Here is a 13,749-nt window from a genome sequence, read left to right on the forward strand (position 1 = left end):
TAACTCGTCTGATTCTCTCAATCTACAGATGAAAGATCCCCCCCCCACAACCCTCAACGGAGAGTGGCTCACCCTTTCCTCCGCCGCCCAGAGAGCATCCCTCTCAAGCAAGCCTTGACGATGCTTACATCATCGGGCAATAGGAGACAAGCTCCCAACGCTACTGCCAACACCGGTATCATTTAATGATAAGCCAGGTTGGGTGAGACCAAATACGTGGTTATCAACCGCGCCAATGTCCTGCGGCTAGCGTACTGTTTTGTGCCGTTAAAGAAAAGGATCAGGACAGTGGTAGTTTGTCAGCTTCTCAGGTAAAGCAGAGGTCCTGTTCAAATGCAGAACCACCTTTTAAGATGAATTCATCTTAAAAACTCTCAGTCTGTATTTGGGAAAAGATAGCAAAACGTGTTGATTATACTTTCAACAGCTCCCATTGTCATATATTGTGGTGATTGGGGACTGAATTAGTCATTAGTCACTCCGATCTGGCTGAGCACTTTGCGTAATGGTCAAATGTTCTCACGCGAGTCAATGTCAAGGGCTCCTGGGTGGCTCAGTGGGTTAGGCGTCTGCCTCAGGCTCAGGTCATGATCCTAAGGTCCTGGGATTGAGCCCAGTGTTGGGCTCCCTGGTCAGCAGGGGGTCTGCTTCTCCCTCTGCCTCTCCCCTCAGCGCATGCTCTTTCTCGTTCTCTCTCTCTCAAAAATAAGTAAAATCCCCTCTCTCTGTGTGTGACTATCATAAATAAATAAAAATTAAAAAAAAAAAGTAGAAAAAAAAAGGGGATCCCTGGGTGGCGCAGCGGTTTAGCGCCTGCCTTTGGCCCAGGGCGCGATCCTGGAGACCTGGGATCGAATCCCACGTCGGGCTCCTGATGCATGGAGCCTGCTTCTCCCTCTGCCTGTGTCTCTGCCTCTCTCTCTCTATCATAAATAAATAAAAATTAAAAAAAAGAGTAGACAAAAATAAGTAAAATCTTTGAAGAACAAAATCAAAGTAACGATCTAGTTTAAAACCCATCAGTTCCATTGGCTTGACTGCCGCAGGGACAGTGCCAGCCTACGGACAAAGCTTAGGTCAGACACCTTAAAATGGACACCACTGGCCGGGATAGGGCTAGAGAGGGTACAAATAAGTCCACATCAATTCCTACTTCTCGTTGGCACAAACATGAGGGGTGTGTGTGGATATAATACTTTTTTTAAAAAAAGAAACACAACCTATTAATCACTTAAATATTTATTGAGCATTTACTACATTTCAGACAGTATTCTAGGTGTTAGGATACAAAACTAAACAAAGATAAAAATCCTTGCCCTCAGGAACCTTACATTCTGGTCAGTGTTCGGGAGCTGAACGAAGACACCAGAAGTGGGAAGAGCTCTAGGAAAATAATGTAAAGGCAGTATAGGCATGTGGGGGCTGCAGGGAAGGGCCAGGCCGTGACTCCAAAAAGGAAGTGGTTAGGACAGGGCATGCAGAAGGTGGCATCATACTTTTTTTTTTTTTTTTTTTTAATTTATGATAGTCACAGAGAGAGAGAGAGGCAGAGACATAGGCAGAGGGAGAAGCAGGCTCCATGCACCGGGAGCCCAACGTGGGATTTGATCCCGGGTCTCCAGGATCGCACCCTGGGCCAAAGGCAGGCGCTAAACCCTGCACCACCCAGGGATCCCTGCATCATACTTTAAAACAAGCCTCAGGTGTGGAGGAACTCAAACTTCCAACAGCCTTTGTTCAATATACAGGTCCTCTAGCTGCATCCTACTAGGAGCATCACAATTTCAGAGCCAAAAGGTCATTTCAAGTGACACCATGCAGGGCCAGCACCAGCAGGCATCAGGATTCCACCCAGACCTATCTTTTTGGCTCCAATGATTGTACCTTGATGCTTCAGCAAAAAAAAAAAAAAGTTACTTAAAATAATCACAAGACAAATACATAGACACTACTACTATGTCACAAGCCCTGTTTTTAATATAGTTTAACTCATTAATAAGAAAAAGCCCTTCTTCCTATGGACACTTAGAAATAGAATACAATGAACCCGTTGCACCCGTTGCTCTGATTTAGCAATTATTAGTGTTCTGCTGATCCTGTTTTGTCTACAGTAGGGATGGGGATAAAGATGGGAGTATTTTCAAGCAATCCCGGGCATCCTTTTTGTTATATGCACAAAGACTTCAGTCCATATGGCACGCAGCTTTTTTTTTCAAGGATTTTTATGGTGTAGTTTTTATTTTATTATTTTTTTTAAAGATTTTATTTATTTATTCATGAGAGACACAGAGAGAGATGCAGAGGCAGAGGGAGAAGCAGGCTTCCCGCAAGGAGCCCGATGTAGGACTCGATCCGGGGACCTCAGGATCACGCCCTGAGCCGAAGGCAGACGCTCAACTGCTGAGCCACCCAGGCATCCCTGGAGCATGGTTTTTAAAATGGAGCAATATGGGCAGCCCCAGTGGCTTAGTGGTTTAGCGCCGCCTTCAGCCCAGGGTGTGATCCTGGAGACCTGGGATGGAGTCCCACGTCAGGCTCCCTGCATGGAGCCTGCTTCTCCCTCTGCCTTTGTCTCTGCCCCTCTCTGTGTGTCTCTCATGAATAAATAAATAAAATCTTAAAAAAAAAAAAAAAAAAGGAATACCAGTGTCATATCCAGTAAAGTTACAGTCCCTTCCTCCTATCATTCAATACCTACTCCATTTTACATTTTCTTTGTCTAACAAAGTCCTTTTTTTTTTTTTTTTTTTTTACAACTGGTTTGGTCTAATTGAGATCCAAATGAAGTCCCCAGTGCTGGGACACATGTCTCTTAGACTTCTTTTGTGTTTTGTAATAGCTCTTCCCTTTACCCTTACAGACCTTCTGACTTGGATTGGGCTGATTTCTTTCTGCCTGTTACCCCATCCCTTTGTGCTATGTAGTTCCTGTCACTGCGGCTCACATCTGGAGGCCACTTGGATTCAGACACACCACTCACTTCCCCACAAGTGCCAAGCATCAATGTGCCATCTCCTCCCCGGTCCACTTTCCTTCCCTCCCTGAGGATTTAAGCAGGGCTCTTACCAACACTCTAAAACTAGGTCTATCCTAACACAGATGGCCCTGCCAAGGCCTGGCCTCAGTTCATTGACCTTCCAGCCCTCAATGCTTTTGTCTGGTGTTGTCCTGCAGCCACTTACAACTAGGGCTGCACCTTAGATATTGCCAAAGGCAACCCTCCACGAGTATGACCTGAAATATTTCATTCTCTGATCTCTTTCTCACTTCTGCACTCTAGCATCCTGACTCCAACAATTCTTTGGCCCCAAGGACCTACCACTTTTTCACTGACAAATCTAGAACCCCATGACATTCACATACAGATTTGCAAAGGCTAAAATTTCACCCAAAGATGATGAAGTGGATCAGCCTTTATTTTTTTTTATTTTTTAATTTTTTGGATCAGCCTTTAAACAAAACCACTGAGTAGCATTAATAAGACATGGAAACCTCTCAGAGAGCTAGGCATAGCTCTGTTCACACATTAAATGACCCCCTTACCACTGGCGTGGAGGAGGGATGAGGACAAAGATTTTATGGCTGTGTGGTTAGTCTAGCTGTAGGACAGCTACCTCCTCATAATCATAGCCTGTCAACATCAAAGCAGGATGTGGAATGACCCCCCAAAATGAAGGAAGGCTAAAAAACAAGTCAAGAATTCCACCAATTCAAGTCTTGGTTCTCTAAATTCAAGTGCAGAAGTTTCCACAACACTATTAACTGGGACAGACTGGAGGACACAGATGCAAGAAAGGCATCTTGTCCTTTGGAAACTAGCTTAAATGACTCGATACCTGGTACTACAATTTCCCCTGGGACATTTATAAAAGCCTTTATATTCAAGGCAACACAAACCCAAAGGCTATGGAAGTTAAAAACTGCAACCAAAACATAGGGAGTATGGTAACTTAATCCAAATTCAACATAAAGTACTCTTGCTTCATGATCACCCATATGTGGTTGGAAACACTGTCCATATCTAATGTGGTCACAAAACATCTTCCCAGGAAACTATATTTTGAGTTGCTGATCCGTGCAACTCTTTCCTTATCAAAAAGTAATCCCCAAGAAATCAAGGTAGAGCTCTGGATGGGTGTGGTCTCTCCTTACGACATGTATAGACAATTAAAAATTAGAAAACCTGTCAAGCTTTTGAAAATGAGAGGATTTTGCATTTCCTCATCTGAAATTCATGACATCTGAGATGTCCTTCAACTGAATTTTTACCAGCTTCTAGAATTTTTTCTTCCCAACTCTTCCTTTTCTGAGCTGAAAGACTAATGAAATCACAGCCACGCAACAGGATAGGCCTACTACCAAGAAACAGCAAAGAGCTTGCACTGAATTCAAGATAACATTCATGAAAAGGAGAGGCTGTCTCAAACAACTCTTAGGACCAAACCCTAGAGTCTTCCAACCTCTTGAGTCCATCTTCATCAAGTAAAGATAAAGCTGAAGAAAACCTGATGCCAGCCCAGAGCCCTGGGTTCCTGTTTGGTCAGACCAAGGCCAACAGCTGTCACGGTTCCTGCCTCTTCGTGTGAGGATGAGGCCATACTCAAATGCTGGAGCACCTGGGCCAGTGGAAGGAAGTTCCATTCCCAAACTGCTTTACTGAAGGAAGCAGCACAGGAGGTAGCTGTGATTTTGTGCTTCGAAGAAATTCTCCACATCTCTCCCAGTAGACTTTTAGGAACACTTAACATTATCTGATAGGATTAAATATCAACAAAATAGGACAGGAAAACAGATGCATCTATAACTGACAAAGTTATACACCAGCCTTTGAGTCAAGACCCAAACCTCACCTCTTCAAATGGAAAGTAACTGAACCACCAATAATCAATCCATGGGCACTTGGAACCTGTGGAGTAGTCAAAATTCAATAGCAATCAAAGTCAGCAAGTAGCCCTACTTTAAGTTTGCCTAAGAATAGGCTCCTTCGTCCAAGCTTTCTGGTGAGAAAGGCAAAGATGGGGAAATATGGCTTCAGACAAATTAGCCAGTTAGCAATGGTTACTAGTTGGTACGGCCTGTTGCCCTGAATCCAAACGAGGAAATGGCCTATCAGCAAAACAGTTATCAGAAAAATGGTCCTCAAATTAGAATCCCCCAACAGTCCCAAATATTAACAGTTCCAAATTTTGGTGTCTTACAAACCACTTCCTCCGTGCAGCAATGCAAATGAGAATGCATGGTCTCTATATCATGCTGACACCGCTTTTTGCCCCAGAGAACTTGATTGCAAACTTTGTAATTGAGTTGCATTCACCAAAAAGAGGGGCTTAAGCCCTTCAAATACACCTTGTCTGAGAGTTAAGACCAAACAAGTACATGAAAGGGAAGATCCTGAACGTAAAACCTCTAAACGTATACAGGATTGTTAAGTCTGTTTCTGCTTTCTTTTTGGCTAATTGTAAACTATTTTAGAGGGTCTACTGTTGTATTTCATTGAAACTGCATTTTGGATTTTGAACTTTTTTTTTAAGATTTTATTTATTCATTCATGAGACACATACACAAATAGAGAGAGAGACAGAGACACAGGCAGAGGGAGAAGCAGGCTCCATGCAGGGAGCCTGATGTGGGACTCAATCCCGGGTCTCCAGGATCACACCCTGGGCTGAAGGCAGGCGCTAAACCGCTGAGCCATCCTGGCTGCCCGATTTTGAACTTTTTTAAAGTCAGGAAGAGAATAGTATGTGAACATAATAAATGTGACCTAGTATTTTAAAAGCTCAGTTGACTACCCCCTCCCCCCACCAACCCAGTAGCCCACCAATCCTCAAACCAGGTGCAAGCTTCATTTTAAGGGAAATTAAGTTTATAGCAATTGTTTCTGATGCAAGGGTTAAAATAGGGATTTCTAATATGAAGTATATGGGGAAAAAAAATAAAATTGGTCATTTCTTTTGACCTTTGTGCTTTGTTGCAATGTAAGCTTATCCCCAATCCCACTCCAGCCACATTCCTTCCCAAGTTGTTTGGGTCATAAATCCTGAAGTCATCCTTCACTTTGTCGTATGCCTCATATATTCCCCTAGCACATCCAGTTCACTCCCCTTTGTGTCATACCTAGAATCCCACCACTCTCTCCATGTCCACTGCTACCTGGACCAAGCCATCACCATCTATCATGTGGGTTACTACAGAAACTGCCTCTCTGGTCTCCCGCCCTTGCCTCCTACTCAGGTCTCCACAGAGGCCAGAGTGAGTGAGATCCTTCCAAAACACAAGTCAGATCATATCCTTCCTCTGCTCAAAACCCTCTAACAGCCTAGCACCGTGTGATCTCTTTCTCAGTGATGGGAGCCTCTTGTTTCTGGAACATGTCAGGAACACTTCTGCCTCTAGCCTTCACACTTGCTGTTTGCTTTGCCTGGAATACTCTTCACTCCTGATATGCAAATAACTCACATTCAAGTATTTGCTCAAATATAGCTGCTCAGTGTGGCCTATTTTACAATTGCAAACTTCCACTTCCCCAGGCAGTCTCTCCTCTGCATTATTTCTCTCCACAGAATTTACCACCTACAGATACTGTTTTTTATTTATTTGTTTAATGTTTTGCTTTCTAAACGTAAACTATCTGAAGATAGTAATTTTTCATTTTGTTTACTGCTGTATCCCTAGCACCTAAAACACTCAAATATTCGATGAATGAATAAGCCAAATGCTGAATGTGAAACAGCTTCTGACCTGGGATATCTTAACTAAAAGAGTAACAATGATGAAGAATAAGTGCATCCCAAATAAGCAGCGATGCACACAGAACAGAGTCGCAATGAATCAACAGTCAACAGCCAACTGAATTCTCTTAGAAGCAAAACTCCCTTCTGCAGAAACCGTGGCCCTAGGATCAAATGATTTCAGATGGGTCTCTGGCTTGTACAAGCAAAGCAAAAACCATCTGCCAATTCAAAGTGCCTTTTTATATAAAGACTATGGATGTCGGTCACATTTAAATATTTATGGTGCTTCCAAAAGCATATTGGAGGAAAAAATATATATAAAAATAAAATTATACAAAGTTCTCATTAAAAGAGTAGCTTAAATAAATCCTCTGTCAATACCACCCAGAGGCAGTGACTGGATCCAGACAGGAGAGCAGAAAGCTTGTTACATATTTACACAAGGACACATGACTCCACCTTCATGACACTGCCAGGAGAACCCCTTCCAGGCACAGCTCACCACACATGCATGGAAAGCGACTGACATATCACTCTACGTCTTGAGTTCTGGTTCTATTTGCCCTTTTTCATCCTGGCTGTCTTCTCCTTTCTTTTTTTCACATGCTTCGGAATTTTGCTTTTTCTTTTCTCTCTCTGGGCTTCTTTGACCATCTTTTTTCTTTCCTGTAAAACAAAAACAAAGTAAAGGAACCTGCAGATTTCACACAGGGTATTCATTTGACTATTGCAACTAAGTGAGAAAATACGTTGAAAGGATAAAAGTGAGTATAACAGGAAAAGATGAAAAGGATTAGGATTTGGTGGTACAATCTGGTTCCAAATCTGTCCTTAGGGTTTCTTAAAAGAAATTTGAAGAGTGTCAAACAGGAATATGTGGGAGGACAGATTAATGTTTGCAACTACTTTTTAATATTCTAACAAAGTGTGTGCAGTAGACAAAGACAGAAAATGCATTCATTAGCTTGGGTATGTCTCTCAGAAGTCTCAGAGCCCACACGCAGTAAGGTCTGAAGGCTTGAGGTAAGAAGAGTAACATTTACACAGCAGTCCTCGGTCATTCACTCAGTAGCGTCTCTTATGGCGATGGCTGGGAGTGGAATAAGTCTTTTGAAATCTGGAAACACAGGCTGAGCTGCAAATCCTTTGTGAAGTGGCCCTTCAATATTTCACCATGGGACAACTCCAACATCCTTTGTGTTTCAGGTGAATGACAATCATTTCTAATCAATGAATTCAGTGTGTCCTCTCTCTAGGCAGTGCCCAGGGAGCTCCTAATAGAAGCCCAGTCTCTACAACATGACCTCTGAAGGCAAAGTGCACGCTTAGAAACTAGTACTACAACTAGAAGTACTTACTGATCAATATTTTCAGCCATCATAATCTAGATACTTGAGCAAAGAGAAACAAGACTGGCTTTACGCCATGTTGAAGAACAAGGGAATGTGAGCTCTCGGCTAACCTTTTTATCAACTTCAACGTCAGCAGTGGGTTTCTTAGAGCAGGCCTGGTCTCCCTGCTCTTCAGAGTCTGTGTCAGAACACTCAGAGCTTCCAGCGTCTTGTGAATCAGAACAAGTCTTTTCCTTATCTTGATTTTCTAGAAGTGCAGGAACCTTGAAAAATATTATAAAACCACATTATTCTAAACCACTTAGTTATCTATTATTAAATGTGTTAATGCTAGAATTCATATTTTTCAGCACTGCAGGTATACACTGAAAAACCATATCCTGTACTAAATATCGAGAACAACAGTGTCAACATCCCACGAGGAAGAGTGGGAGCAGTGCATCCAATGAAGCTCCCAAACACAGCCAAATGAAGGAACTGGGGCTTAACTGGGTGACCCAGGTCACTGACAGAACTGAGCTAGCATCTGGAAGGATGAGAAATACAGCAGAAGTAAAAAATAAAGATCAATTTACATAATTTCACGGCTCTCTTCTTATGAATTGAATTTCAAGCAACAGTTACTATTAATCAAATCAAGAGGGAAAATATTTAAACAAGAGAAATTTTCCTTACCCACACCCCCTGAAGTTTTTAAAGCAGTAGGAAACATTTTTAAAAACCAACAAGTTTTCTTTTTATAAGAAAAAATAATCTTTAATAGGCAATTGTACAAAAGGTTTTCTAGGCAGTTTTCACAAAATCTTCACATGCTGAAACTTAAGGCACAACTGCCCTTATACTATTTATAACACAGACTGAATATGTGAATTTTCCTAATTCAACTCTTCCAAAACAAAGACACAGTAAAATTTTCAAAATGCAAACTATGATCCTTCACACTTAAGTCTTGAATTAAGAACATTAAAATAGAGGCGCCTGGGTGGCTGAGTCAGTTAAACATCAGACTATTTTTTTTTAAATAAAAAAAAAAATTTTTTTTAAAGGGTTTATTTATTTATTCACAAGAGACACACAAGGGGGCAGGGGGGCAGAGACACAGGCAGAGGGAGAAGCAGGCTCCAAACGGGGAGCCCGATGTGGGACCCGATCCCGGGACTCCAGGATCACACCCTGGGCTGAAGGCGGCACTACACCGCTGAGCCACCTGGGCTGCCCAACATCAGACTCTCGATCTCAGCTTAGGTCTTGATCTCAGAATCATGAGTTCAAGGCCCATGTTGGGCTCCACGCTGGGTGTGGAGCCTTCTTTTTTTTTTCTTAAAGATTTTTTTGGGGAGAGAGAGAGCGCACAAGCAGGGGGAGTGGCAACCAGAGGGAGAGGAAGAAGCAGACTCCCTGCTAAGCAGGAAGCCAATGTGGGGTTCATGTGGGGCTCCATCCCAAGACCCTCGGATCATGACCTGAGCCAAAGGCAGATGCTAAAGGGACTGAGCCACCCAGGTGCCCCATGTGGAGCTTACTTTAAAAACAAAACAAAACATTAATATAAACAAGAACTGCCTTTATTTTTGCTTACATTAGAATTAATCCACACCATTCTAAAAATGTAAAACAAAACAAAACAAGATTGTTTCAAGAAAAAAACACTACAGGAATCCAGAACTAGAAGGCTGCTAAACCCATGAGATTGCTCAACAGGTTATGTGCCAGTATAAGACCAGATTCTATCGTTTTTTTAAACTGTAAAAAGATCAAGAAACACATGGTTATCATTAATAAGTTCATAAATGAAAACCAAAATATAAAAAGTATCGCTGCCTCAGCAACAACAGAAGAGAGGGGCATAAATAAACCACAAATTCCTGTATTTTAGTCTTACAGTTAAAAAAAGTGAACATAGAGCATTTCTGAAAATGCCCATAAACTTTGAAAGTATCTATACTAGTTATTGTTAGCTTAATTCTAGTATACACTAGGCTTCATAAGCTTCAAAAGAGTATTCGCGTAAATGAACAAACACATACCTTCTGAACTCCTGACAAATCTTTCTTCAATCCTGTAACGGTTTGGTACAGAATCTTATCACCAAAAAGACAAAAAGAAGAATCAACATAAAACTAGGCAGCGAAAAACACATGTATTATTACAAAAGAACATTGTACTAATAGTGCTTAAAATTCATCTCCTGGTTAACACAGGAGGTTTATAGCATATAATTCTTTCCCACCAACCATATAGGCAACAGTAAACTCTACCCACAAGCAACCCAAAGCCTGATGGTTTTTACAAATGAATCTTCACCACCAATTTTATACTAGAAAACTCTTTGATTCTCAATTAAATGAAATGTATTCTCACCCCCTCCCCTGCCTCAAAATAACTCTATTCTCTATCAGGAACTGTGAAAAGCTGTATTTAGTTATTAATAAAAGGCTTTTAATTTCATCAATAAAAACTTGGGGAAACTGTTTGTTTTATAAAGACCTACATAATTGCCTCAATTTTACTTCTTAGCCTGCAAAGTCTAAAAATATTTACTCTCTGGCCTTTCTTTTCACAGGAAAAAATGTTCCAGACCTTGAAATATGTATGTTAATGGACCTAGGATAATAACCATTTACAGCCCAGACTTCTACACAAATCTTCCATTTTCTGCAACTATATAGTTTTTTGAACTCAAATGTGCCATTTTCTTTCACAAATACCAGTGAATTCCCTTTACATCCAATGTGCACGGAGGACCTATTAATGCAAATGGAATCAGCCATCTCACGAGATTAGAAGCCAATATTCAAGGTGGCAGGTGTGCGACAGTAGCTTCCTCTGTAAACTTGCTTGCTACATAATAAACCAAACTACTCACATTGTCTTGCTGGGCATTCATGGCCATGTCCTCTTCCTTCAATTTCATCATTATATCTATATCCCGTTCATAATTTTTTACTTCATTCAAGGTTCTAGGAATATATGCTCGCTTAAACACCTAGTGAACAGAGGAAAGTAAAATCCAAAATGTCATTCACAAGCTTTTCTCATTCCCTGAGCATCCCACACCCATCATATCAGAGGAATCTGTCATCATCTACAGCACTGATTCTCAGCCAGGCTCTCTGCAAACACTTGTGTGGCTGTGTGGCATCCCAAAAGGACTTTGTTACTAATGATAAAACATGAAATGATTCGAAGTCTCTTCTTTCCCCTCTTTCCACTCCCAAAAGCTTTTCTGGGTGGGAAAGAAAGGAATGGAACTGTGGTTAGCAAGTGCTGCCCCTCGCTATGCCTTTGAAAGGGGAATATGTTCTTACATGGAAATCTTATCTACCCTGTGCTGCGGTGAAAAGGAGCCAGAACTGTTGATAAATTCAGGGTGCCTTATATTTATCCGTTACACTGATAAGCTTTGAGAATTTTTGTTAGAATTCTTTATGGGCTATCTGGGTGGCACAGTCAGTTAAAAGACCAACTCTTGGTTTGGGCTCAGGTCATGATCCCAGGGTCATGAGATCAAGCCCCACGCTGGGCTCTGTGCTTAGTGTGAAGTCTGCCTGAGGATTCTCCCTTCCTTTCCCTCCACCCCTCCCACTTGCGTACTCTCTCAAATAAATAAATCTTTAAAAAATACACTGATCCCCAAGGTTAAAATGATTTTCTTTTTCACCACACACAAATATTTCAAGTCTGCAATGGCACTGAAGTCAACATTTAAAAATTCACATTTGTGAACTGAAACAGGCTTTTCCTTCTGGAATCATGTTTCAAGAGTTTGTTTAAAAACGTTCTCTATCTAAAGCATCATACTCCCTAATTTCAAACTATACCACAAATCTGTAATAATTGAAACAGTATGCCACCAGCACAAATACAGACACATAGATCAATGGAACAGAATAAAGAGCCCAGAAATAAACCCACACATATGTGATCAATTAACTTACAATAAAGGAGATACAAATATATAATGGGGAAAGGATAGTATCTTCAATAAATGGTATTGGGAAAACTGGACAGTCACATGCAAAAGAATGAAACTGGACCACTATCTTAGCATACACAAAAGTAAACTCACGACAGAGGAAAAATCTAAACGTAAGACCTAAAGCCTTAAAATTCCTAAAAGAAAACAATGGTAGTAAACTTAAATACGGTCTGATTTTTTTGGATCTCTCCCCTCAGGCAAGGGCAACAAAAGCAAAAATAAACAAATGGAACTACATCAAAGTAAAAGCTTTTCACAGAAAACAAAACTATCAACAAAATGAAAAGACAGTCTACTGAGTGGGAGAAGATATTTGCAAATGATGTATCTAATACGGGGTTAATATCCAAAATATATAAAGAACTCCTAAAACTCACCATCAACAAAAAACAAACTGATTAAAAAAATGGGCAGAAGACCCAAGTAGAGATTTTTCCAAACACATACAGATGACTAACACACCCATGACAACATGCTCAGCATCACTGATTATCAGGGAGCTATAAGTCTAAACCACAATGAGATATCACCTCACACCAGTCAGAAAACCATATCAAAAAAAAGTGATGGCTAAGATGTGAAGAAAAAGAGAATCCCCATGCACTTCTGGTGGGAATGCAAAATGGTGCAGCCACTATGGAGGTTCCTCAAAACATTAAAATAGAATTACCACAAAATTTGGGAATTCTACTCCTGGGTATTTACCCAAAGAAATTAAAAACACTAATTCGAAGAGATGCTGCACCCCTATGTTCACTGCAGCATTATTTACAATAGCTAAGGTGAGGAAGCATCACAGAAATGTCCATTAATAAAGAAAATGTAGATACACACACACACACACACACACACACACACGAACAATAAAATATGACTCAGTCATAGAAAACAATGAAATTTTGCTATTTGTTGTGACATGGATGGATCTTGAGGGTATTAGGCTAAGTGAAATAAGAGCAAGAAAAACACTAAATGATTTCCCTTATATGTGGATTCCAAAAAAACCAAAACAAATGAGCAAACAAAACAGAAAAAGACTCATTAATATGAAGAACGAACTGATGGTTGCCAGACGGGGAGAGGATGGGGAAATGAGCAAAATAGATGAAGGGGATTAAAAGGTATAAAACTTCTAGTTTTAAAATAAATATATCACAGGCATATAAATACGGCATAAGAAATACAGTCAATAATATTATAAAAACTATGGTGACAGATGGTAACTAGACTTATTGTGGTGACCACTCAGTATGTACATAAATGTTGAATCACTGCTGCACACCTGAAGTAACACAGTACTGCACAGCAACAATTGTTCAAATAAATAAATAAAGCTCTCCATCTAGGACAATGGGCTAATAGGCTGCTGAGTGGAATGAAGTAATTAAATGTAATTTATACAATTTGGCTCAGTTATGTTACATACAAGGTAATATTCTCATCATTTGAAAACTGCTTCTCTCTGAAAATCAAGTTCGTAACCTAGTATGCCCTTAAGAAAACCAGAACCTCAAAACAAAGTGTTTCCTATGGCTTTGGATAGATAATACATCTTACCTCCTCGTCCACATGATCTTGGCTGGACCTTTCTTCCTTGGTCCTCTGAGATGCTATTTCCATGGCCTGGGAAAGAAACAAAAGTTACTTTCCTTTATGTTCAACCTACAGAAGATGCATCCATTTC

At 40.7% G+C, this 13,749-nt stretch overlaps 1 protein-coding gene across 2 annotated transcripts in view; it reads right to left on the bottom strand.

The window, feature by feature from the left end:
* Positions 1–1,223: 1,223 nt before the first annotated feature.
* Positions 1,224–13,749, bottom strand: part of RIOK1 (RIO kinase 1) — a 29,560-nt gene continuing 17,034 nt past the window's right edge. For both annotated transcript variants that reach the window (XM_072813949.1, XM_072813950.1), the window contains exons 13-17: positions 13,623–13,688; positions 10,953–11,072; positions 10,114–10,167; positions 8,197–8,349; positions 1,224–7,400 (exon numbers count right to left, since the gene is read on the bottom strand). In XM_072813949.1, coding sequence (XP_072670050.1) covers positions 7,290–7,400; positions 8,197–8,349; positions 10,114–10,167; positions 10,953–11,072; positions 13,623–13,688 — 504 coding nt within the window. In that variant the 3' untranslated portion in view covers positions 1,224–7,289. The remainder of the gene's footprint in view (positions 7,401–8,196; positions 8,350–10,113; positions 10,168–10,952; positions 11,073–13,622; positions 13,689–13,749) is intronic.

This window comes from Canis lupus, chromosome 37, assembly GCF_048164855.1.
Source record: "Canis lupus baileyi chromosome 37, mCanLup2.hap1, whole genome shotgun sequence".
Taxonomy (NCBI): Eukaryota; Metazoa; Chordata; class Mammalia; order Carnivora; family Canidae; genus Canis; species Canis lupus.